Here is a 24,176-nt window from a genome sequence, read left to right as displayed (position 1 = left end):
TAATTGCAATCTGGAACATATCCTAAATATGATGGAAAAAAGTTTAAGGCCTCTTGCACATGGACATCATAATTTACTGATGTTTATGTGTGGGATCATGCTGGCAGACAGATCCTGTGTAAAAAACACAAGTTATGAACACAAGTAACTGCTTTCCTGTGACCCACAAGTATGACCAAACAAGCTTTTGTCATACTTTTCTTTTAAATATGGTTATGATTTGGATTTAAGAATTCTTCTTTCAGTCTTACACTAGTAGAAGCATCTTGAATTGTTTGCTATCTATAAGAGGCTATCCAACTAGGCGTTTATTTAGGCATAGTTATTATGAATAATGAAGTGCTTTCACAAGCCTTTGTGCACGTCTTAGGCCTCGTACACACGGCCGAGAAACTCGACGGGCAAAACACATTGTTTTGCTCGTCGAGTTCCTTGTGAAGCCGCCGAGGATCTCGGCGAGCCAAATTTTCCCATTGCTGTCAAGGAAATAGAGAACATGTTCTCTTTTTGGCCCGATGAGATCGTCGGTTTCCTCGTCGAAAAGTGTACACACGACCGGTTTCCTCGGCAAAAAAAAAAACCCAGCAAGCTTCTTGCTGGTTTTTGCCGAGAAACTCGGCCGTGTGTACGAGGCCTTACAGTGGAGCCCAGGGAAGGTTAGCAGGGAACCTGATTGGCACTCAACAGGAATCCCTCCTAGGTGTGTCAGTCATATTTAACTATAACATTATCACAACATTCCTCTTTGTAAGCTTAGAAAGTAGATATAGCAGTGAGTTCCAAAGCTTATTCTCTTTTGATAATGTCATTGTTTAAAAAAAAAAATGCAGACAAGAAAACTAGCTGTATAGGAGGCACTTTTTCCCTAGAGGCAGCATTTCCGTAAAAGGATACAAATCACACTGAATTACCACTGACCAAGAATTTTTCTCCTGTCTGTCTCTGAAATGATGGCCAACAGCAGATCACATTATGCTGAGGTTTTCCTCTTCCTTTTTTTTAATTCTCCCTAATGGAAACTAAAGGTATACACGCAATAAAATAGTATTATGCTATGGATTTCTTAGATCTGCAATGTGCTCGGTCCCGTCTGAACAGCTATTTCAGTTACAAATGTTAAACATAGGTTTTATTTAAGCAGACATCAGTTTATACCTTGGGGCTGAACCTATATCATGTAAACTAACAACCAATGCGGTTACAGAACTGATTCAGTTTCTTTTCTAAAACACTTTTTGCTATTCCCATGTTAACAGTCATCTTTAGACTGCATACATGGGTGTTCCACGCATTCATAACTGTATATCATTGCACAGTAGTGGTCTTTGGCTTCTATTGGAACACTTGGACCATTCACACAGTTGAAGGTTACCTGTAGCTTTTTTTCTTACTTTTGTATGGAGTTGGGAAGGAGTAGAATCCTTGTATGATTTCACTACTATCTGGGGCTCTGTTAAGCCCTGTACACACGATCGGATATCTGATAGAATCTAATACGATGGATTTTTTCATTGGATATCCGATGAAGCTGACTTTCATCAGTCTTGCCTACACACAATCAGTCAAAAATGCGATCGTGTCCAAATGCGGTGACGTACAACACTACGACGAGCCGAAAAAAATGAAGTCCAATGCTTCCAAGCATGCGTCGACTTGATTCTCAGCATGCATGGATTTTTGACCGATGGAGTTCCATACAGACGATCGGATTGTTCTATCGTTTTTTTATCCATAGGAAACATTTAAAACATGTTCTATTTTTTTACACCGATAGAAAGTGTGTGTACAGGGCTTCAGAGAGATTTACAGTAAGTGAAGGTAAGTCCCTCTAAAAGAGCCCCATTCAACTAGAAACAATACTTGACATACCCATCAATATAGATAATAATTCTTCATTCTGTATGTGGCAAAGTTGCAGAGAGTTGGGTTGATCAGCCAATCAGCCATTGAGATGCAAAATGTTCATTACAATCAGGAGAAGAATGTGTTCTCAAGCTCTTCCAGTCTGTTTTCAAAAATTAGGCCAATCAGCTTGCAACGGAATATTCAAACACTCTTTACATTCTTCCATTTCTGTTACATTGTTGGGTGACTGCTACGTATATTATACTATGTTATACTTTGGATAGTTTTAGTTTTCGGCACTGGCAGCCACATATGTTCTGGAATACAGTATCATGTGAGGGTACCATACTTGTAGTGCCTTTTGTCTTTTTTGGCGTCATATATTCTGATGTATAGTTAGTATACATATTATTATGCTTATTCACTCATTACTACCAACTGTAAATGAAAAGCGACAGTTTACTTGTGCGGGTCGAATCGTGAAATAATATAACGTTTGTACATTGGTTTGTTATTTCTGAGTTTAGTCTTTCAGTGAGATGGATATAAAAATGTGGTTGTGAGCTTCTTATCCGGAGATACAGTATAAGATGATAATGACTGTATAGGCATATGATACAGGCTTATTATGATTGGTAGTCACTGTGTTATGGCTGTGCGGATAATCACATTGATGATTATGATCTCTTTCTTTAATCTGTCAGTGTAGCAAACAGATTAAATCTGTTAAGAATCCCAGATCTCTATACATAGAGATAGAGATAGAACCTGTCATTCTCTTTGATTCCGGTGAAAGAGCTAGCTTTAGGTAATCCTAAAACCTGGCATTACCAGACAGTGTATCGGTTTTATTTATGTCCAGTGGTTTTGAATGGTCTTTTATAGGCAATAAATATACTTACGCCTAATGAGTAGCTAGAAATATTTATATGCGTATTTATTTGAAACAGAAAATGAGCTGCTTAGAATGCGGTCTATGTAATTATAGTTGTATTTCTGTTTAACTCCTTTCCATGATATTGATTCAGTCTGTTTTTTCACATTCACAGCTTCACCTCCAAGACTAAAAGAGATAAAAAGTCAAACTGTAACGGAAGGAGAAAAGCTAGTACTCAAGTGTGAAGTGGTATCAGATCAGCCGGGTCTGAAATTTAAGTGGTTCAAAGAAGATAAAGAAATTGGAGGAAAAAATAAAGCAGAGAGCAAGCCAGTCAATATCAAGATACGGAAGAAAAAGTAAGTTTACTTGTGTTTCTTTCTTTTCTCTTGTTGAGTATATGGGGAGATAATACTGAGATGTTTGGACTCTTCACAGTGTCGACATGAAATAAAAGTGATAATGAAGTGTAATGAATGATCTAAGTGCTACATAATGGCAGGATACTGTTATATTCCTTGGACAGAAAGTGTTCTAAGTATTATTTCACTGGAAGCAATAAAACAACATCTTTTCACAATAAGAGTTGATGTATTTTTTAGTGGGCCTGTTTTGTACCCAAGTACAAATCTACAAGCACATCTACAAGAATTATGTCAAGTGTGTCATATTTTAATGTCTGAAATGTTTATGTAGATGCTTTTCTGTCCAGGAATTCTAAACCTTACATTAGTTTCCAAGACTGTTAAAAAGATCTTGTTGGAACCTAATTGCGAACATAACACCTACATATTAACATGGGATGCTATATTATCATTTATGCACAGCTGCCATTTCTTCTCATTGACCATTATTGTGGATACACAGCTCTAGTTTCTAAACTTTAAAGGGGTTGTAAAGGTTTTTTTGTTTCTAAATAAGTTACTTTAAGGTAGTGCATTGTAGGTTCACTTAACTTTTCCTTAAAGCGGTGTTTCACCCTAAAAAACAACTTTCTAGCATGTCATTCAGCATAGTAGCGCAAGCTACAGTATGCCTTTATATTTTTTTTTGCCGCCGTACTCACTGTTTAATCGCGTAGTAAAGTTTCAGACTCCCCGCGGGGAATGGGCGTTCCTATGCAGAGGGCTCGTGATTGACGGCCGGCTATGGCGCGTCACGCTTCACGGAAATAGCCGGAGTAGGTCTCGGCTCTTCGCGGCGCTATACGGCGCCTGCGCACAGACATCGGAGCTGACTGCGCAGGCGCCGTGAAGAGCAAACTCCTATTTCGGCTATTTCCGTCAAGCGTGACGCGCCATAGCCGGCCGTCAATCACGAGCCCTCTGCATAGGAACGCCCATTCCCCTGAAACTTTACTACGCGATTAAACAGTGAGTACGGCGCCAAAAAAAATATAAAGGCATACTGTAGCTCACGCTACTATGCTGAATGACATGCTAGAAAAATGTTTTTTTTTAGGGAGAACCCCCGCTTTAAATTTCCCTTCTAAAAAAATTTTTTCTGAGTTTTCTTTGTCTGAATTTCTCACTTTACAACCCCTTTAAGCAAAATTAATTACAGAATATGTTCAATCAAAAAGTGCCTACTTTCTGTTTTTTTTTAAACATGAAGTGGAAAAAAATGAAATTGGCACAGTATGGGATCAATCTTCAAAACTTTGCACAGAAACTGGTGCAAGATTTTGTTATCGTTGTCTTATTCACACATTTAAAAATGTCCTTTTTCCCTGTAAAAGCAATAGGTCCAAAGGAAATTAATGCAACATGCTCTCCTACAAAGCAGTACTTATGGTGTGCTTTTTCATTATCTACCCCTCCTATCATCATCTCCACCGCCATATTAGAAATGTTAGCTTTTCACAGCTTCAATGTACAGAGATAGTCGTATTGCTAATAATGTATCTGTGGTCCGGTGACATATTTTGCTGCATCAAGGCCACTGTACATTTGACAGTCTATTCTAGTCAACTAATTTACATTGGTCAAATAACTGGATCAGACTTGGCCCTTTTTACACAACTAAAAGATTATTTTCAGGCATATGCACTAATTTACCAACCATGTCTGGCATCTGTTCCTGTTCATATTTTATTAACCTTCATTACCCACATATGAATTGGAGATACTGTTATCAATAAATCATACACAAAGAATGATTTAGGGTATATGAAATGTGTGAAATTATGTGTATCCCTTACTTTATCTGCTATATTATTATAAGATTTTTTCATGGCAAATTAATGTAAAATTTTGGATTCCACAGAAAATCCTCAGAGCTCCATATTACATCAGCGTCAGATGCTGATGCTGGAGAATATAAATGTATCGTGTCAAACCAGCTGGGAAATGACAGCATGAGAGTCAACGTCACCATAACACAACGTAAGAAAATATATTTAATATTTTTTATATGAAGGCTTCACATATGTAATGATATAATACACACTGATTTGATGAGTTTTCAGAAAAAAACATGTTGCTTGTTTTACAGAATATGTGGTGCTAATCAAATAAAACATATTTTTCGGATGTGCTATAGCCAATTGTCAATACAAAAACATATACAGTTTTATTTAGTAATGCAAACAGCAAAGTGCAATAGCCCACAATGTCCCATAGCAATTCTTCCTTTGCTGATCTGATTATATTAGACTGAAATATAATAGGTTGTATTTGATTGCTACACTTTGTTCTCAACTGTGTTTGATGGCCACATTTAGTCGTAAACCCAATACAGGAAACAGCACAAGTACAGGATATTATAGAGTGGAATAACTTTAAACTAGTTTCCTGTGCTTTGGTCATAAGCTTTTACATGCAGTGTCACATATAGTATGTAGTGAGGTCCTTACCTAAGTAACTGTAAGGCCTCATACACACGGACGGACTGTCCGCTGAAAACGGTCCGGCGGACCGTTTTCAGCGGACATGTCCGCTGAAAGATTTCTGTCTGATGGTTGTACACACCATCAGACAGAAATCCGCGTGGACACGATACGCGGTGACGTGGCCGCGCCGTCGCCGCGACGATGTCTAAGTGAATGAGTATGGGGTACATCGTACCCCTACCCATTCACCTGCAAGTAGCTGGGGGGCCAAGTTGTGGATGGCTTTGTAAGTTATTGTTAGTATTTTGAATTACATTTTTTGGGTGAGAAGCAGCCAATAGAGGGATTGGCAGAGAGGGGTAGCAGACACTGAGTGGTTTCTGAAAGGTGTATAAGTCTGACAGCAGCATTCATTTTATTGAATGAAGATTCTCAACAACTTTAGTAAGTCCACTTCCCTATGTCCCACCACTTTACCTCTATTAAGGTACTGGCCGAGGAGGACACCGTGGCCAGAAACTGCTGACATGTATTTGACAGATTTGTTTCCCTTATTGCTCCCCTGCAGACCATTTTGAAGCATAGCTCAGTGGAAAGGTTGCACACCATGAAAGGTACTGCAATTCCAGAGAAATGCTAAAATACAGAGAAATGCTAAAAATCCCGGTAATAATAAAAACATTTTAGTCTTTTAAAATGGGTGAAAAAAATTTAGTTAGCTTAAGACCCCTGAACACTGAAGGTGCTTTTCAGGCGTTTTAGCTAAAAAAAATAGGGCCTGTAAAGCACCTGAAAAGCGCCTCTCAAGCCTCCCTAGCCTCCCCAGTGTGAAAGCCAGAGTGTATACACCGCTCCCAAATTGCCCTACCCATTGAAATTAATGCAACACTGGCGCTTTTATCCCTTTGTTCAGCCACTAGCGGGGTTTAAAAGCGCCCCACTAGCAGCCGAGAAGAGATGGCAAAAACAACGGTAAATCGCAGCTAAAACTAGCAGCATTTTACTGTTGACGTGGCGTGGCCCCAGTGTGAAAGGGGTCTTAATCTTTGAAGTATGGTTGGTTATTAGCTACTAATTGAGTCTGTATTCTGAATATAGCCAAAGAAAACTGGATTCGTGGGTAATTCTTAGGCCTCGTACACACGACCGAGAATCTCGTCAGGAAAAAACAGTCGTTTTCCCTGACGAGATTCTTGGCAAGAAACTCTTGCCGCCCGAGTGTACTGACTTTCATTTCAAAAGGAAAGAACGCAGTGACATCATCGCGTACGACGAGCATGCGCTTGTCACATTCGATGCCGTTGCCGCCATCTTGCTTCACCCTGCCTATGCCGCGGAAGCTACCGTGGATGCATCAAAGTCATTTCGAGCAGGTTCTCTTTTTTTCTCGTCAAGATTCTGGCCAGATTTCCAGACGAGAAACCTGAATTCCTCGTACACACGAACAGAAATCTTGGCAAGAAGCAGTTTTCTTGCTGTTTTTTGCAGAGAAACCCGGTCGTGTGTACGAGGCTTTACAGTATGGTTGGTAAGAAGCTACTGAATAATTCTTTATTCTGAATATAGCCGAACAAAACTGGATTCATAGGTAATTCTTATTTCCATGCTGTCAAGGCTAATTAGCTCATTTGTAAAGTAAGAACTACTGCAGCTCCTACTAAATAAATGAACTAGCTAATCAGCGTAGTGAAACTTGACTGTGGGAATCTACAGTCATTGTACGGTCCAGCAAGACTATAGTGATTCTCAGTGAAGAATCATTTTGTGGCTGCTTAGCAGCCTCATTATAAAGGATAAAGACTGGAGGAGCTTTGCTCTCCCAAAGGAATGCTTTGTCATTTATTAAATGATTTATTATAGCACAACTCTGGGAAAGCCATTAAAAAATATCCCTTGCAGTGGAAATGTACCTGCACTGCAAGGGTTAATTACTCATTTAGGCCTGGGTGAAACAGAAACAAAAATGGATTTACCCGATCCTCTGCTTTTTCGTGCTGCTAGACCGGTGCCCACAGCGTCTTTTCCCCCACGCCGCAGCGGTCTAACGCTATAAAGACCAATGCAGGTCTAGGGACATGAGAACGCTCAAGGACAGGCCACTACCGGAGCCCAGGGACAGGGCTGTATTAATGAGAGGGTACACCTGGGCACTGTCCAGGGGCCCCAGCTACATAATAATAATACTTACACTTATATAGCGCCAATAACAGCAATGCCGCTGTGTCTAAGCGCTGATAATGGTTGTCATTATTACCCAACTCAATGGTACTCATTTTACCAACCTCGGAAGGATGAAAGGCTGAGTGGACCCCGCCGGGATCTAACCTGCAACCCTTGGGACACAAGCAATCACAGACTGCTGCAAAGGAGCATTAGCCCCCTGTGCTATCTTACCAGCTACATGGGGGGCCCCTGCACTTTCCCCAAAGCAGCTGGTCCTTGAGCCCATGCTGCCCTGAATTTGGGGGCCCCGTGATGGCACTGAGAGTGATAGGTGCAAAGGGGAGGCAGTCTGCCTCCTACCTACTTGATGTCTGTTTACCTGCACTGTCATCATTGTAGGGGCCCCAGAGCATTACTTTGCCCAGGGGCCCATGATGCTAATAAGACGGCCCTGCCCAGGGAAGCTTCTTCTCTTCCCTAGACCGAATGATCAGTTAACCCTTGCAATGCAGGTTCAAAGGATAACTTTAAAGTTTCCTACAGTTGTACTTGTAAAAGATTTTGCATAGTTGCACTTACCACCTTATGTTATATTTGTCTGTAAATTAATAAATATTGCATAACCTGTTTTAAAATATTATTGTAGGCATTAGCAAAATTTGTTAATAGCAAATTAGTGTGGCCTGGAAAATAATTTTTAACAGTAACTTTTAACATTAAGATTTATTAGAAAAACAGATTAGCCTAAAAAAGAATTCCAGTATTAAACTTTGAAAAAGGGGACTGTTTTTGGACATTAGGGATAGTTGGCAGTAATATGACTGTACAGAATGCTGAGAGAGATGCTCAAGAAAATTTATATCTGCCCAGAAGATGGCAGATTTGTTTGGACGTATAAAGATAGGGCTGTAAGAGGCACTGCAGTGCTGTCTTACACAACATGATTTGGTTACATGCTGTTCAGACATTGTTTTAACGTATACAGCTAACAGTTATGTTGTAGATCAGTGGCAGATTAATTTATTTCCTTCCACGTTATTAATACAAGTTTTCCACATGGCTCAGTATTTACAGAATTTGCATTCTCGTATGTAATTAATGATGGTGCTTAAACCTGCATGCATGAAGACCTCACTAATATCAGCATACCGGTTGCCAGATCATTGCTTCCACTGGCTATTAGAAACAAAAAGATTATTGATTTGTCTTCTCTGTATGTCTGTGAGAAAATATTTCCTTTCCTGATTCAGTGAAGGAGAGAACACATCTCCAGTAAGTGAAACCCTTCCTGCAATCATTAGTAAGAGCTGCCGAGGTCAACATTAAGCACCTAGTAGATGATAGGGAGAGGAAGTCATTTTTCTTTTTCTTGGAGTACCAAAGTGACCTTAGAAGATTGCCTGACAGGCAATGGCTGGGCAATACAATACAAGGCCTCTTCTGTGCTTATTTCATTAGAAAAAACCCAAACCATAATATAAGGCAATTGTCTGCCCCTCAACTTCCTTTCATTTTGTCCTCTCATAACCAAAAACCATTTGGGCCACACAGTTCTCTGTACGTTTAGTGTTATAAATAAGTACATTCAACATGTGACGTGGCATGGTAATTCCTTATTTTTTGTTTCTAAAGACCTAAATTAAGAAAATATGATGTGATGTACCAATGGGCAGGCTGCCCTCCGTCTTGATATTATCAAGATGGATAACTAGGCCTCGTCTATGTTTCATTTCCACGCATCCAGGTCTTCAACTTACAATGAGATTTATTACACAGCTGCTGCAATATTCAATGTGCAGTGTTTAAGTCTGGAGTACTTAGTTATGCAATTCTAGAACTTAGCATGGGAAGTCAGGCTCTACTACACCTGGAAATTAAAACAAACACTCCCAGCGCTCATTGGTCCTCCTCAGAGGGATGGTACAGGTGACACATCACATACATGGCCTAATGCTTGGTGTATGCAGCCCTCCTGGAATAGGGGTATCCAATGTAGAACTACAGAAACAAAAAAGGGGAAGGTGCAAACACCTGATGCATTGCCCGAGTACAAAGGTGTTTTAATGAAAAACAATAAAGCTAAAAAAATGCATACTCACAAAGGTACAGAAGTAAACACCATGTCAATGGGAAGAAGCTATGAGGTATAAAGGGGAAATGCTTTAACACTACTCCCTCTACTACACCTCTACTACACCTGATTATATACAGCAAAATATTCTGCCAAGCTTTTAAAAGCTACTAAAAGTTCAAAAAAGAAATTGCATGATTGTCATATGGCTGTTACTGATATTAACCACTTAAGCCCCAAGCCTGTTTTTCAGATTCAGCGTTTACAAGACTAAAACAATTTTTTTTGCTAGAAAATTACTTAAAACCCCCAAACATTATATATATTTTTTCTAACACCCTAGTGAAACCCTTCCTGCAGCTCATGTGCAGCTCAGTTTACATGCCGGGGACGCTGCAAACAGGCAAGTATAGTTTTATTGCAGTTTTATTGCAGAAGCAGGGGCAGACTGACAACTCATGGGGCCCCCCGGGCAATAGGAGATTATGGGGCCCCCGGGCAATAGGAGATTATGGGGCCCCCGGGCAATAGGAGACTATGGGGCCCACAGGCAATAGATTATGGTCCCACACAGTATACACACACACACATACAGCATACATACACAGTATACATACACACACTGAAAAGGTACTGGAGAGGTGGGGCAGCTATAATCTTGGGATTTAAAAAAAAAACACATATTTTTACATACTGTCCCCGTTTTACTGAGGCTGGCTACCCTGATGGGGCCCCCTAGTATCATGGGGACCTCGGGCAGTGCCCGAGTGCCCAAATGGTCAGTCCGCCCCTGTGCAGAAGAGACATGCAGCAAACAACAGGGGAACGTTAGTTCCACTTTAAGAAAGTACTTCCCTTTCTATTTAACCAGTTTCAGAAAACTAAGCAGTGGGAGGAGCTGCTTGTCTGTCTGGAAGACTGGGGTAGCACCACGCATATATTTTTCAGATAAGACTGACACTATGTCTGTAGCATGCTTTTCCTGCTTTTCTCCATAGACATAAACTTGAACAGCTGGTCAAGTTAAGACAAGTGCTAACTTTCATACGGTAAATGCCTAAGGGCAATTGGTTTGTGCTTGCACGTTCAACCTCATTGTCTATGGACAGCTTTACTAGTAGCAAGACCCTAACATTGTTGTGGACAGCTGTGGTGGAGTGTAGGGAGCAGTAAAACCAGTTATTATTACATTATAAAATAAGACTAGCAATCTGCTTGGGGTGTTTTTGTATGTTGCCTAAAACCTCTATCCAGGCTTTTTTTTTTTTACATTTGTTTAATCTCAGTGCTCAAAAACCCCATGCATTCTTATACAGAGGTTTTTATTACATTATAGACATTTAGCTACTATATACTGAAAATGATTTTTGTTTTTAATCTGGCTCACTCTCAAGATAGAATGTAATTTATTATGCACAAAGCTCCTTGGACCTGGTGATGCTGCTGAGTAACCAGAGACTTGCCAAACTGCAGCATCATCTACAATGTGACCTTGACGAGACACAAGCATTTCTGAAACCAATCAGGAAAATGAGATGATAAGACTCCTAATGCATTACAATCAGTGTCACCACAGTACAGACAGTAAAGACTCCTAAGTAAGCATAGACAGCCTGAAAAAATGCAATGTAGTAACTCGCATTTCCCTTTTTAGTAATTGTCTTGTGAATGGAAACACAGGTCAGTTTTAGTAACAGATTCAGTGATAATGTAGACGATTTTTAATAGTACCTAAATATGTTTCTGAAACATTTGCACAAGGAAAGATAACTCAATTTCCTCCTGTTGGTAAATCTATAGAAACCGGCCGACATTCGGCCTGTGTGTACAGCAGACAGTCCGACAAAAGCCGACTTCTGTCAAAGGCTCCTGACCAAAAATGGTCTGCCGACCAGCTCCCGATCAGCGCTCTCAGTCAATTTCTGAGGCCCCGTACACACGACCGAGTTTCTCGGCAGAATTCAGCCAGAAACTCAATCGGAGCCGTATTCTGCAGAGGAAACCGGTCGTGTGTACACTTTTGGCAGAGGAAACCGACGAGGATCTCGTCGGGCCAAATAGAGAACATGAGATCCTCGGCGGCTTCACAAGGAACTCGACGAGCAAAACGATGTGTTTTGCTCGTCGAGTTTCTCGAACGTGTGTACGGGGCCTCAGAGCGCTGACTTGAGTGTTTTGGCGGGGGGCTGTCCCCCTGTCAGAACACAATAGCTCAGCAGGAGAGATCGCTTTACTAACATCAGATTGTTAGTACAGCAGCTCCGACTTGAGCCCAGCGGGTTGTACGAAAAAAACTAGTAATGTGTACAAGGCATTAGACTTCATTCACACAGGTTATGAAAATTGGCAGTTAAAGTAGTTGTAAACCATTAATTATCCTCAGGTTATATACAGAGATGAAATAAATCCTCCTACATAAGTTGTACCTGTCTATCTGCAGTCTTCTCTACATCCATTCAAAGTGCTGAATTTATAAGCTTGTCTAATGCCACGTACACACGATCAGTCAATCCGATGAGAACGGACCGATCGATCGGTTTTATCGATTAACCGATGAGGCTGACTGATGGTCCGTCGTGCCTACACACCATCGGTTAAAAAAACGATCGTGTCAGAACGCGGTGACGTAAAACACAATGACGTGCTGAAAAAAACTAAGTTCAATGCTTCCAAGCATGCGTCGACTTGATCCTGAGAATCATGGATTTTTAACCGATGGTCGTGCCTACTAACGATCGGGTTTGTCTTATCGGTTAGGAATCCATCGGTTAATTTTAAAACAAGTTGCCTTTTTTTAACCGATGGTTAAATAACCGATGGCGCCCACACACGATCGGTTTTGACCAATGAAAACGGTCCATCAGACCATTCTCATCGGTTTAACCGATCGTGTGTACGCGGCATAAGACTTAAAAAAAAAAGGGGGCAGAGAGCTAAAGTCACACTCTGCAGAGCTCAGTAAGGATAGCTCTGAGAGCTGATTGGAGGGAAGTGACACCCCCTCCCCCTTTCACACAGTACACACAAACAGAGCTGAGGCTCTCAATCAGCTGGCGATCCCTCCCATGTCACCTTTTTTCTCTTGGTGTCAGGAACTCTTGCAACACAGCAGACAGAAATGACACTCAGTGCTTTTAATTGTGAAAAGTACTCACTGTAGAAGGCTATGCTTTGTTCATATGTCTGAGGTTTACAACCACTTTAAGTCATGTTTTGCTTCCCAACCGCCTATCAATGCCACTCACAATTTTTAAAACAGGAAGTGAATGAAGGTATACAAATGGCAGCCTTAGCTTTGCCATAGGTTGTGGTCAGGCAAAAATAACACTACCTGCCGACATTGTCAGGCATTGGCACTTTGCAACCACATACATTTAATAATAATTAAAAAAAGAGAATTCATAGGACATTTAAGGAGCACAGCTAGATGCGACCTGAATGTCCAAAATGCTCATAAACCCTATAGGAGTGTTAATGCATGTCAAAGGCTTTTAAAATTTAAAGCCCATGTGAACTTATCCCTAAAACTACAAAAAGCTAGAGTTATTAATAATCTTTATTTATTGTCCAGCACTTTTGCATGTTGATGTAGGCTTCATCATTTAAAGCACATACTGTAGGCATTTTCAAACAGGTTACCCATTTTTAGAAATATGCCAGATGCAATCTTACCATACGATATACAGTGTCTTGAAAAAGTATTTGTACACCTTACAATTTTCCACATTTTGTCATGTTACAACCAAAAATGTAAATGTATTTTATTGGGATTTTATGTGATAGACCAATCACGTAAATAGAGTCCACCTGTGTGTAATTTAATCTCAGGATAAATACAGCTGTTCTGTGAAGCCTTTAGTAAACAAACAGCATCATGAAGACCAAGGAACCCACCAGACAGGTCAGGGATAAAGTTGTGGAGAAGTTTAAAGCAGGGTTAGGTTATAAAAAACATCCCAAGCTTTGAACATCTTATGGAGTACTGTTCAATCCATCATCCGAAAATGCAAAGAGCATGGCACAACTGGAAACCTACCAAGACATGGCCGTCCATCTAAACTGACAGGCCGGGCAAGGAGAGCATTTATCAGAGAAGCAGCCAAGAGGCCCATGGTAACTCTGGAGGAGCTGCAGAGATCCACAGCTCAGGTGGGAGAATCTGTCCACAGGACAACTATTAGCCGTGCACTCCACAAATCTGGTCTTTATGAAAGAGTGGCAAGAAGAAAGCCATTGTTGAAAGAAAACCATAAGAAGTCTGGTTTGCAGTTTGTGAGAAACCATGTGGGGGACTCGGCAAACATGTGGAAGAAGGTGCTCTGGTGAGATGAGACCAAATATGAACTTTTTGGCCAAAATTCAAAATGCGGCAGAAAACTAACACTGCACATCACCCTGAACACACCATCACCACCGTGAAATATGGAGGTTGCATGCTTTTCTTCAGCAGGGACAGGGAAGCTGGTCAGAGTTGATGGGAAGATGGATGAAGCCAAATACAGGGCCATCTTAGAAGAAAACCTGTTATGCCGCGTACACACAATCGGAATTTCCGATACATTTTTTTTTTCCGTCTGTGTTTAGAAATAGAACATGTTTTATTTTTTTCCGATGGAAAAAAAAACGATATGAAATTCCTATGGTCTGTGTGCAACTCCGATGGAGAAAAAACCCACGCATGCTCAGAATCAAGTCGACGCATTCTTGGAAGCATTGAACTTCATTTTTCTCGGCTCTTCGTAGTGTTTTACGTCACCGCGTTTTGGACGGTCGGAATTTAGTCTGACAGTGTGTATGCAAGACTGATGGAAGTCAGCTTCATCGGAATATCCGACTAAAAATTCCATCGTGTGTACGCAGCTTTAGAGTCTGCTATAGACTTGAGACTTGAGACTGGGGCGGAGGTTCACCTTCCAGCAGGACAATGAATACAAATGCACGCCACACTTTTCACATATTTATTTGTAAAAAAAATTGAAAACCATTTATCATTTTCCTTCTACTTTACATTTATGTGCCACTTTGTCACATAAATTTTTGGTCTATCACATAAAATCCCCCCCAAAAAAGAAAATAATATTTTTGGTTGTAACAAATGTGTAAACTTTCAAGGGGTATGAATACTTTTTCAAGGCACTGTATTCTGCTTTCTATAGGTATAGCTTATTGTGACACATTGGCGTTGAGTTCCCAAAACCGGAGAACGCAAAATACAGTGCAGCTCTGTATGAAAACGAATCAGCTTAAATTTTTTTTTACTTTGTCAAAGCTTAATTGAACAAGCAGAAGTTAGAAGCTGATTGGCTACCATGCACAGCTGCACCAGATTTTGCGCTCTCTTGGGCAGATCCACAGAGCGAGTACGCCGGCTACTGATACGCCGGCCTAATTTCAAATCACCCGCGTCGTATCTTTGGTTTGAATCCTCAAACCAAGATACAACGGCATCTGGGTTAGATCCGACAGGTATACGTCCTCGTACGCTTTTGGATCTAAGATGCAATACTTTGGCGTCCGCTGGGTGGCGCTCACGTAGTTTTCCACGTCGGGTATGCAAATTAGCTATTTCCGTCAATCCACGAACGTACAAGCGGCCAGCGCATTTTTTTACGGCATCTCTAGTCGGCTTTTTCCGGCGTATAGTTAAAGCTGGTATTTCGTCACATATAGTTAGACCTGCCATGCTAAGTATGGCCGTCATTCCCGCGTTTATTTTGAATTTTTTATTTTTTTTTCGTAAGTCGTTCGTGAATCGGGATGGACGTAATTCACGTCGAAGTTTTAAAAAAATGACGTCGTTGCGACATCATTTAGCGCAATGCACGGCGGGAAATTTAGAAACGGAGCATGCGCAGTTCATTCGGCGCGGGGACGCGCTTCATTTAAATGAAACACGCCCCCTAATCGCCGATTTGAATTCCGCCGCCAGAGATAGACTACGCCGTCGTAACTCGGCGCAAAATCTTCCAGGATTCGAACTAAATCCAGGTTAGATACGGCGGCGTAGCGTATCTCTGATACGCTGCGCGGGTGCAGATCTCTGTGGATCTGCCCCTTTAGTTTTAGTAAATCAACCCCATTGTTTTTAGTGTACTTTATATGCTGTAGTTCATCAGGCTTTCATAAAAGGAAGACTCATCCTACATGGTCAGGCACAATTGTGCAGCAGTCAATGTTCGAAGAATAAAATCCATCCCCTCCCCATTAATAGTTCTATCAAGTAATAGTAACAAGATATCTAGGTCAGCAGGGCGCTGTTCATCAGCGTGGTGCTGAAACATTTCTACAAAGGATCTGCTGAACAATAGTCCTCAAAACGTTGACTTTTATTGATGGCCACTTGGGGCACATGGAGCCACCTGCAGATTTGTGGCTACTTCTCTTCCTGTCGGCATACCCATTTTACTTAGATAACAGGAGGGGGGGGGAGCAAGCTGATACTTGCCAATGAACGTGACCACTTAGTGTCAGTGTAAAACATGTTTCCTCATTCATTTCATGGACTTGGCAGGTTCAATTTTCTAATGCAGGAGTATAATTAGCACATCTGTGTTATCGTTTGTATGCAGCCCTGCCTCTATTTGCTGCCACTGTTCTCTCTAATCTGTGTGCTGTGGTAATGAATGAAGCAAAGCAGGACTTGTTATAAGACATGCATTCAGCAGGTTAAATGATTATGCAGCTTTACTTACGGTATCTCGACTAATCATTTTGAAACCTGCACATTTCTGCCCATGTGCCTGAACAAATGCAGAACAGGATGAATTTTATTTTTATAGCCAGTTTAGTGCACTATAATATACTGTATATTAGCTGTTTAAAAAAAAAATCATATATATATTTTTTGGTAATTATAAGTAAAAAATACCTAAAGAAAACTAGATTGTGCATTTATGCTTACAATTACAATTTTGAAAAGCAAACAAGTTTGATCTGCATTGTATATTCAGTCAGCTTGAATGAATACCTGCACTTTACCAAGTCACTTCAAGCATAACGTGTTACTAAACCCACGACCCTGCATTCACTATATCTGGTCTCCCACAGTACATAGAACATGGAAATGCAATGGTTTTAATAAATATAAACTGCTAAATATCTTTTCTTATCAGCAGTATATAGCAGTCTTGTGACTTCTATCAGTGCCTGGTTAAAGACTAAACACTAGATATAGTGTGAAATGCGTCAGCTGTCCAAGTTTTGTTTGCTGTGGCTTGTAGTGCTGTCCCAATTTTAATAAAGGCAACTATTGTTCAAGAGTGCGGCTGTCCAGAAATACATCCTTGTTATTCCTGGTTAAAGCGTGTAGGAGGAGTTTTCATACTGCACTGGCTGTCCTATGCAGGATGCAGGACCTCTGACTCTCTGTCTGGAAAGTGCTGATTGGCCCTGTGCTAATCACATGCACTCTCCCAAGATAAATAAATAAATAAACTCTTTAGCATTACACACCAAACTGAGCATGTGCAGACTGAGTCCACTAATCCTGTATTATCCGGACATGTTTTGGGGAAGATTCAAGAAAGGGAGGATCTGTGCATACAGGATAAAACAGCCTTCTTATGCCGCGTACACACGATCGGAAATTCCAACAGGAAAAGTCCCGATGTGAGCTTTTGGTGGGAATTTCCAACTGTGTGTAGGCTTCATCTGAATTTTTTCTGTCGGAATTTCTGCCAAGAAAAAATTGAGAGCTGGTTCTCAAAATTTTCGACGGGAAAAGTTCTTGACGGAAATCCCGATCATCTGTATGCAATTCCGACGGAGAAAAATCCTATGCATGCTCGGAATTAAGTTGACACATGCTTGGAAGCATTGAACTTCATTTTTCTTGGCTCGTCGTAGTGTTGTACGTCACAGCGTTCTTGACAGGTGGAATTTGGTGTGACCGTGTGTATGCAACACAAGTTTGAGCCGGAATTCCGTCTGAAAAAAATCCACGGTTTTCTTGTCGGATTTTCTGATTGTGTGTACGCGGCATAACACAATGCAGAGGATTAACCCTTAGGCCTCGTACACATGATAGGTTAACCAGAGGACAACGGTCTGATGGACCGTTTTCATCGGTCCAAATAGATTTTTTTAACCATAGGTTAAAAAAAAGCCAACTTGCTTTTTAAATTAACCTATGGATTCCTAACCGTTGGGAAAAAACGATCGTTAGTAGGCACAACCATCGGTTAAAAATCCATGCATGCTCAGAATCAAGTCGACGCATGCTTGGAAGCATTGAACTTCGTTTTTTTCAGCACGTCGTTGTGTTTTACTTCACCACGTTCTGACACGATCGGTTTTCTAACCGATGGTGTGTAGGCACGACGGACCATCAGTCAGCTTCATCGGTTAACCTATGACAACGGTCCTTCAGACCGTTCTCATTGGATGGACTGATCGTGTGTACGAGGCTTTAGGTTCCACAGTGAGTATAACAAGCATGCTTTACTGCATATACAGATTGATTTTACTTAGTAACACTTTAAATCACTTATTATAGGTGATATGTGCCCAGGAAGTAGCCACATAGCAATTCAGTTGATTTGCCAGAGTAGCACCTTTTGTCCTTTGAATACCTTTGTAAAGAATATTGTTATCCAGAGTACATATTTACATTAGTCGGGTTAAAAAAGACACCATGTAGTCCATGTAGTTCAACCAGTAGGAAAAAAAGAAAACTTTGATATACACAGGCCTCTACCCACAGTTGATTCAGAGAGGAAAGCAAAAAATAAATAAAAATCTAATAATTAATTATCCAATTTTCTCTAGTAGGGGGGAAAAAATCCTTCCTGATCCTCTAGGAGGCTATTGGCTATTCCCTGGATCAACTACCCCTGATGTTATTACCTATTAATGCTAGTATACAGTTATATGTTGTGCATTTAGGAATGTAATCCAGAGTAAGGATGTCAGCATCGTCATGCAACGCCCCACAGCATCATTGCTTCTCATTTAAATCTAAGGACCTGACACATGCTGTGCGTTTGATTCAGTAGTATGGGTGTAGGGTGCGTGAGAGCCTTCACCTTACCAGCCATGGGAACTGTAGCAGTATCTTTATAATATATATATTTTTGCATTCTCATATGCCCCTTGCCCACACATAAAAATGACACATTTTACTGCCCATATTAATTATCAGCTTTTAGAATGATTTATACTTAACAATGACTTGCACATTTAACTGCATTGTGCTGGCATATACTGCAGGTGAGAGTTTTTTTTGTTTTTTTTGTTTTAATAACTGTTATTACTGTCCTATTTTTTGGCATAATTCTGCACTATTCCATCTCCTAATGCACTGGCAAGATTCCTACTGCCAATAGCTGGATCTCGCCACTGCAGTAGTAAGTAAGATAGCCTCTGCAGCTATTTAAATTATGCATCCCACTTCCTGTAACTACATGAGCTTGCAGGCTGATTAGAATTTTTTTTATTGAAGGCTATAGAAACGATCAGTATGTATTGTGGTATAAGAAATATCTAGTAATATTTATTTCTGGTATTTGGAGTAATAACAGAGTAAAAATACAAATTCCTTTTCTTTTTCATGTGTTAATCTGATTTATCTATTGCTTCTTTTATCAAATGTAATATTGCAGAGTCACATGTAGAAAAAAATATTTTTGGGGAAAAAGATAAACAATATTTTTTCGTACATGCGACTAAATATACTCAGCAATGTTACATTTGATATATAAAACAAGATAAATTAGAATAAGGAATACAAAAAAACGAAATTCCTGGTATATCATCCAGACCTAGAAATGTGTTATTTTTTGTATGAATGACATTTGACCCTTTGAAATAATGGAAAGCTTCTGTATCCTTTCACCTTGCACTGCACATTAACAATCCGATCCCATTGATTGTGATAATTGGTCGTTTCTAAAGAACTAGAGGGGCTTACCAAATGCCTCAGGCTGTTGCACTTGCTTTTTTATCACACATGAAGGTTTTAAGTTCATTTGCACATGCACATCTGTATTTACACATCTCACATAGTTATAAGCAGATATCTCCTACCCATCATTAATGAAGAGATATCTATCTGTTTGTACACCCTGCCCCTAAATATCCCCAAATGATGTATCGTGTCATAGTTGTCCAGGACAGGATCTCATCTGGACAGAGTGCAGGAAGTCAACAGCAGTGGGTCAAGATCCCTATCTCTCGTTGCCTCCCTAAATCTCCCATAATTAAAGTCTATGTCCATCCAAAGCTTTTTTTTTATTTTGTGAAAAAGGTTTTGAACCCCTGATGCAAATTAAATGCTTTGTTACATAGATAAACAGTTTCTACACATATAAAGTGGGGGTAAACCTCCAAAAGAAACAGAAATAATACAAAAACGTTTTTAGCAGAGTACAGGAAGGAAAAAAAGTATTTCCAGTTGGGGTTGATTCACTAAACGCAAATAGACTGTGCACTTTGCAAAGTGCAGTTGCACTCTGCAAGTGCAGTTGCTTCAGGACATAGTAAATGAAGTAAAGCTTTGCTTTGCAAAAAAATACCCAATCATGTGCAAGGAAAAAAAGACAAAAACAGCATTTTTGCTTGCACATGATTGGATGATGGAAGTCAGCAGAGCTTCTTCTCATTTACGTAGCTGTGGAGCACCTGCATTTGCAAAGTGCAAATGCACTTTGCAAAGTGCACAGTCTATATGCCTGTATTAAATCAACCCCTTTAAGTGTCAGTTCCACAAATGTCAGTGGCAAGTAGACATGTGCATAAGTTTTCGTCCGAATTTCGGGTATTTTGGTTATCGTTTTAACAAACAAAAACGAACGTGCAGAATTCGAAATCCAAAAGATCCGACATAAAAAAATGCTTTATTTTCGTTTTCGTTGCTACAGAAGTTTGATATAGATAGGAGATTCGACATGACGCTGACAATATCAATCTGTGTCTATCGAACCTGTGATCGAATGTGCCCAACCTTAACTCTATTAGTCGAAGATTATTCTACATAGAGAGGAAAGATTAGACATTATAGAGACAGTGTTGGGGTAGACCATTCGACATGAACGACGAAGATTCGACGAAGCAGCGAAAAACATACAAACGTCGAATCTGTCATTGAAGGCTTAGGCCCCGTACACACCATAGAATCCATCCGCTGAAAAATCCCAGCAGATGGGTTTCAGCGGATAGATCCTATGGTGTGTACACGCCAGCGGATCTGTTTCCGTGGATATTTCTCCCCTGGGATGGATTCCAGCAGATCGAATATTTGCTGACATGCCAAGCAAATCCATCTGCTGGAATCCATCCCAACGGATGGATCCGCTGGTCTGTATAGACTCACCGGATCCATCCGTCCGAAGGGATCCCCCGCATGCGTCGTAATGATTCGACGCATGCGTGGAATTCCTTATATGACAGCGTCGCGCAGGTCGCCGCGTCATAATCGCGGCGACGGCGCGTCACGTCATCGCCAGAGGATTTCGGCGCGGATTTCAATGCGATGGTGTGTACACTCCATCGCATAGAAATCCGTGGAAATCCTCGAGAGGATTTATCCGTGGAAACGGTCCGCTGGACCGTATTCGCGGATAAATTCTCTCGTGTGTATGGGGCCTTATGGTGTCTGTCGAAAGTTTTAAGAAGATTCAACAAGCAGCTAAACTGTACAACGCCGCAATTATACATTTCTGGACTATAGAAGAATTTGAATATTGGTTGACTAGTAGTAATAATTTATAAATATAATTATTACTAGTGTCATACAACATTAGAATTCTTCTATAGCTTGTAGGCGGAACATTCGACCGGAAATGTACAATTGTGGTGTCGTACAGTTTAGCTGCTCCGTCGAATCTTCTTAGGACATTCGACAGACACCATAAGCCTTCAATGACAGATTCCACCTTAATTAATTCGGATTTTCGGACGAATGCATTTTTTAACGAAACAAAATAAATAAAAACGAATTTCGGGAGTAACTAAATAAATGTATATTTCGGATGAAAGCATTCAGCAAGTGATTTTTATCCTTTATAAAAGTTTGTTTGTTTCTTTGGGCCCTAGCCACTTATTAGTTCCAAGGAGAACTTATTTCTTCATAAATTTTTTTTTTTTTTTCCCTACAGACACTTTTTTTTATCTATGCACGTTATGCTTTCATCGCCTTGACTAGTAAATTGGATGAAATCTATCATACTTATTTTGCTGAGGTCAACACATTTTATAATTGCAGTTGGAATATTAATACATTACTGTTATCTGATTTATAGTTGCCTGTAGTATATGCTGTGATATGGTCTTATGCAACTCTTGGGCCTGGTGTGTGGTTACTGTGCAATTTCCTGAAAAACCTGCAATATCAGTGTATTATATTACAATGCAGGCCCTTGGCTATAAATGTATTGCTGTGTATTGGAACATTATATATTTTTATAATGTTCATTCTTTATCTAACGTTACCTCTTATGTTCTTTTGGTTAGGAGGCAAAACATAGCTAATCCAGAATTTTATTCAGATTTGTATGGTTGTATTTGTCATTTGTTGGGCACTGCTTGGGCAGTTGGGCAATGTGAACATGGAGTAGTTAAATTTCAGTATCTTTTTACAATGACTGGTTATATAGTGATTGCTGGATCATCTTACATTAAGCACACTGAAAGTAGATCTTTCCAAAGAGGTACACAAATTGGTGACTTCTTGTTGTGCAAATGCTAGTTGCCTGACTGTCTTGCTTCACTTAACCAAATCAACCACATTAAAGGCATTATGCACAGGTGGTATTTTCTTACCAGCCTACCTAGTTTGGTTTTCCAAAGTGTTATGTAAAGCCAAAACTTTTTTTTTTTTTTTTCATTTTAAGTAGGATATTTTTAAAACCCCTGTCAATTTATATTCTGCCGCATCCATGATTAACTACTGTTATCAATATCAATAACAGTGATTTATAACAGTAACATGCACTAGGAACCGTATAGTACATAAAAACTATTTGTAATTAATGACATCCTGTCAGTTTCTTGTTAAAAAACAAACAAACACTGCATACTGGCTGAGAAGTACCTCAATGTCTATTAAGTGAGACTCAAATCATTGTTTTATTATCAAGTTGCATAACAATGTTTAGTTTCCAATGTGAATGTTCCTTGGAATTAAAAAGAGGCATTAGCTTTGTCAAACAACAGATACAGCATACTGCAGGGATATATTTATTGAAGCTATGAAGGCATCTTTGGTGCCAGGTCTGACAAAATTCTGCCCAAGAAAACGTACATCAGCTGAGACTGCAAATATGAAAGGCTTTACTTCTGAAACCGTAATGTACTTTTCAAATTATTACCAATTCTGCACTATTTTTCAAGCAGGCTTGCCAGGCTGCCAACCTATTATTGCACCAGTCTGAATTGCAAGCAACTGGGACTATGCACATTCAAGTGGTTTATAATAGGCCAGTGTTCCATTGCCGATGGCCACTCATAATTGATTGCGCACATTCCAGCATTTGGGATACTTTCTTATGACATTCTGATGGCTTTTTAAGTGCATTCTAAACACACCCCTAGAAGCTGGAAAATGCTTTAGGCATATTGTAAGAGACTGAACAAACCACCACTGAATGCCTAATATTAAGATGAGCCCTTAAAATGTTTTCACACTGTACCTTGTATTGCTTGCATAAAGTTTGAGCTACTCTTTCTCTAGCTGCATCAATCCTAGCAAAACCTGATAGTAATGATACCCTCAAAAAATGTCAAAACCAACAAAAGCAAAATTGCCAAGGTGAAAATTGCTTAGAACACTTTACAGAGAGCCCTGGACATATATTTTAGTATTATCGTATTTATCGACATATAACACGCACAGGCGTATAACACGCACCCTAACTTTCAGGCCCCGTACACACGACCGAGGAACTCGACGTGCCAAACACATCGAGTTCCTCGTCGAGTTCAGTGTGGAAGCCGCCGAGGAGCTCGGCGGGCCGACTTTCCTCATTGAACAACGAGGAAATAGAGAACATGTTCTCTTTTCGGCCCGACGAGTTCCTAGATGGGTTCCTCGCTGAAAAGTGTACACACGACCGAGTTTCTCGGCAGAATCCAGCTCTGACCGAGTTTCTGGCTGAATTCTGCCGAGAAACTCGGTCGTGTGTACGGGGCCTAAGAGGGAGGTTTCAGGGAAAAACATTGTACACAGCCCCCTGCGAATAACACGCAGGCACAGTTTACCCTCTATTTTCAGGGTAATAAAGTGAGTGTTATATGCCAATAAATACAGTACATGAAAGCAAAGTTACGAATATATATCTACTTTTTAGAAATACTGAACATGTTTTCTTATTCTTTATTGGCAACTTCAGTTTACAAGTCAGTTCTCAACCCAATTGATAAAATAACATCACCATTACCCTTTAATATTTTAGATA

The 24,176-nt window shown here is 40.1% G+C and overlaps 1 protein-coding gene across 9 annotated transcripts in view; it reads left to right on the top strand.

The window, feature by feature from the left end:
* The window catches only part of NRG1 (neuregulin 1), a 944,897-nt gene that overhangs the window by 807,890 nt on the left and 112,831 nt on the right, over positions 1 to 24,176 (top strand). For 8 of the 9 annotated variants that reach the window (XM_040325327.1, XM_040325332.1, XM_040325326.1 and 5 more), the window contains exons 2-3: positions 2,895 to 3,081; positions 4,988 to 5,106. In XM_040325327.1, the coding sequence (XP_040181261.1) occupies positions 2,895 to 3,081; positions 4,988 to 5,106 (306 nt within the window). Of the gene's footprint in view, positions 1 to 2,894; positions 3,082 to 4,987; positions 5,107 to 21,766; positions 21,770 to 24,176 lie in introns of all 9 variants that reach the window. The other variant, XM_040325331.1, reaches the window with a different exon arrangement.

Source organism: Rana temporaria, chromosome 1 (assembly GCF_905171775.1).
Source record: "Rana temporaria chromosome 1, aRanTem1.1, whole genome shotgun sequence".
Taxonomy (NCBI): Eukaryota; Metazoa; Chordata; class Amphibia; order Anura; family Ranidae; genus Rana; species Rana temporaria.
This window is presented reverse-complemented; position numbering and strand designations above follow the sequence as displayed.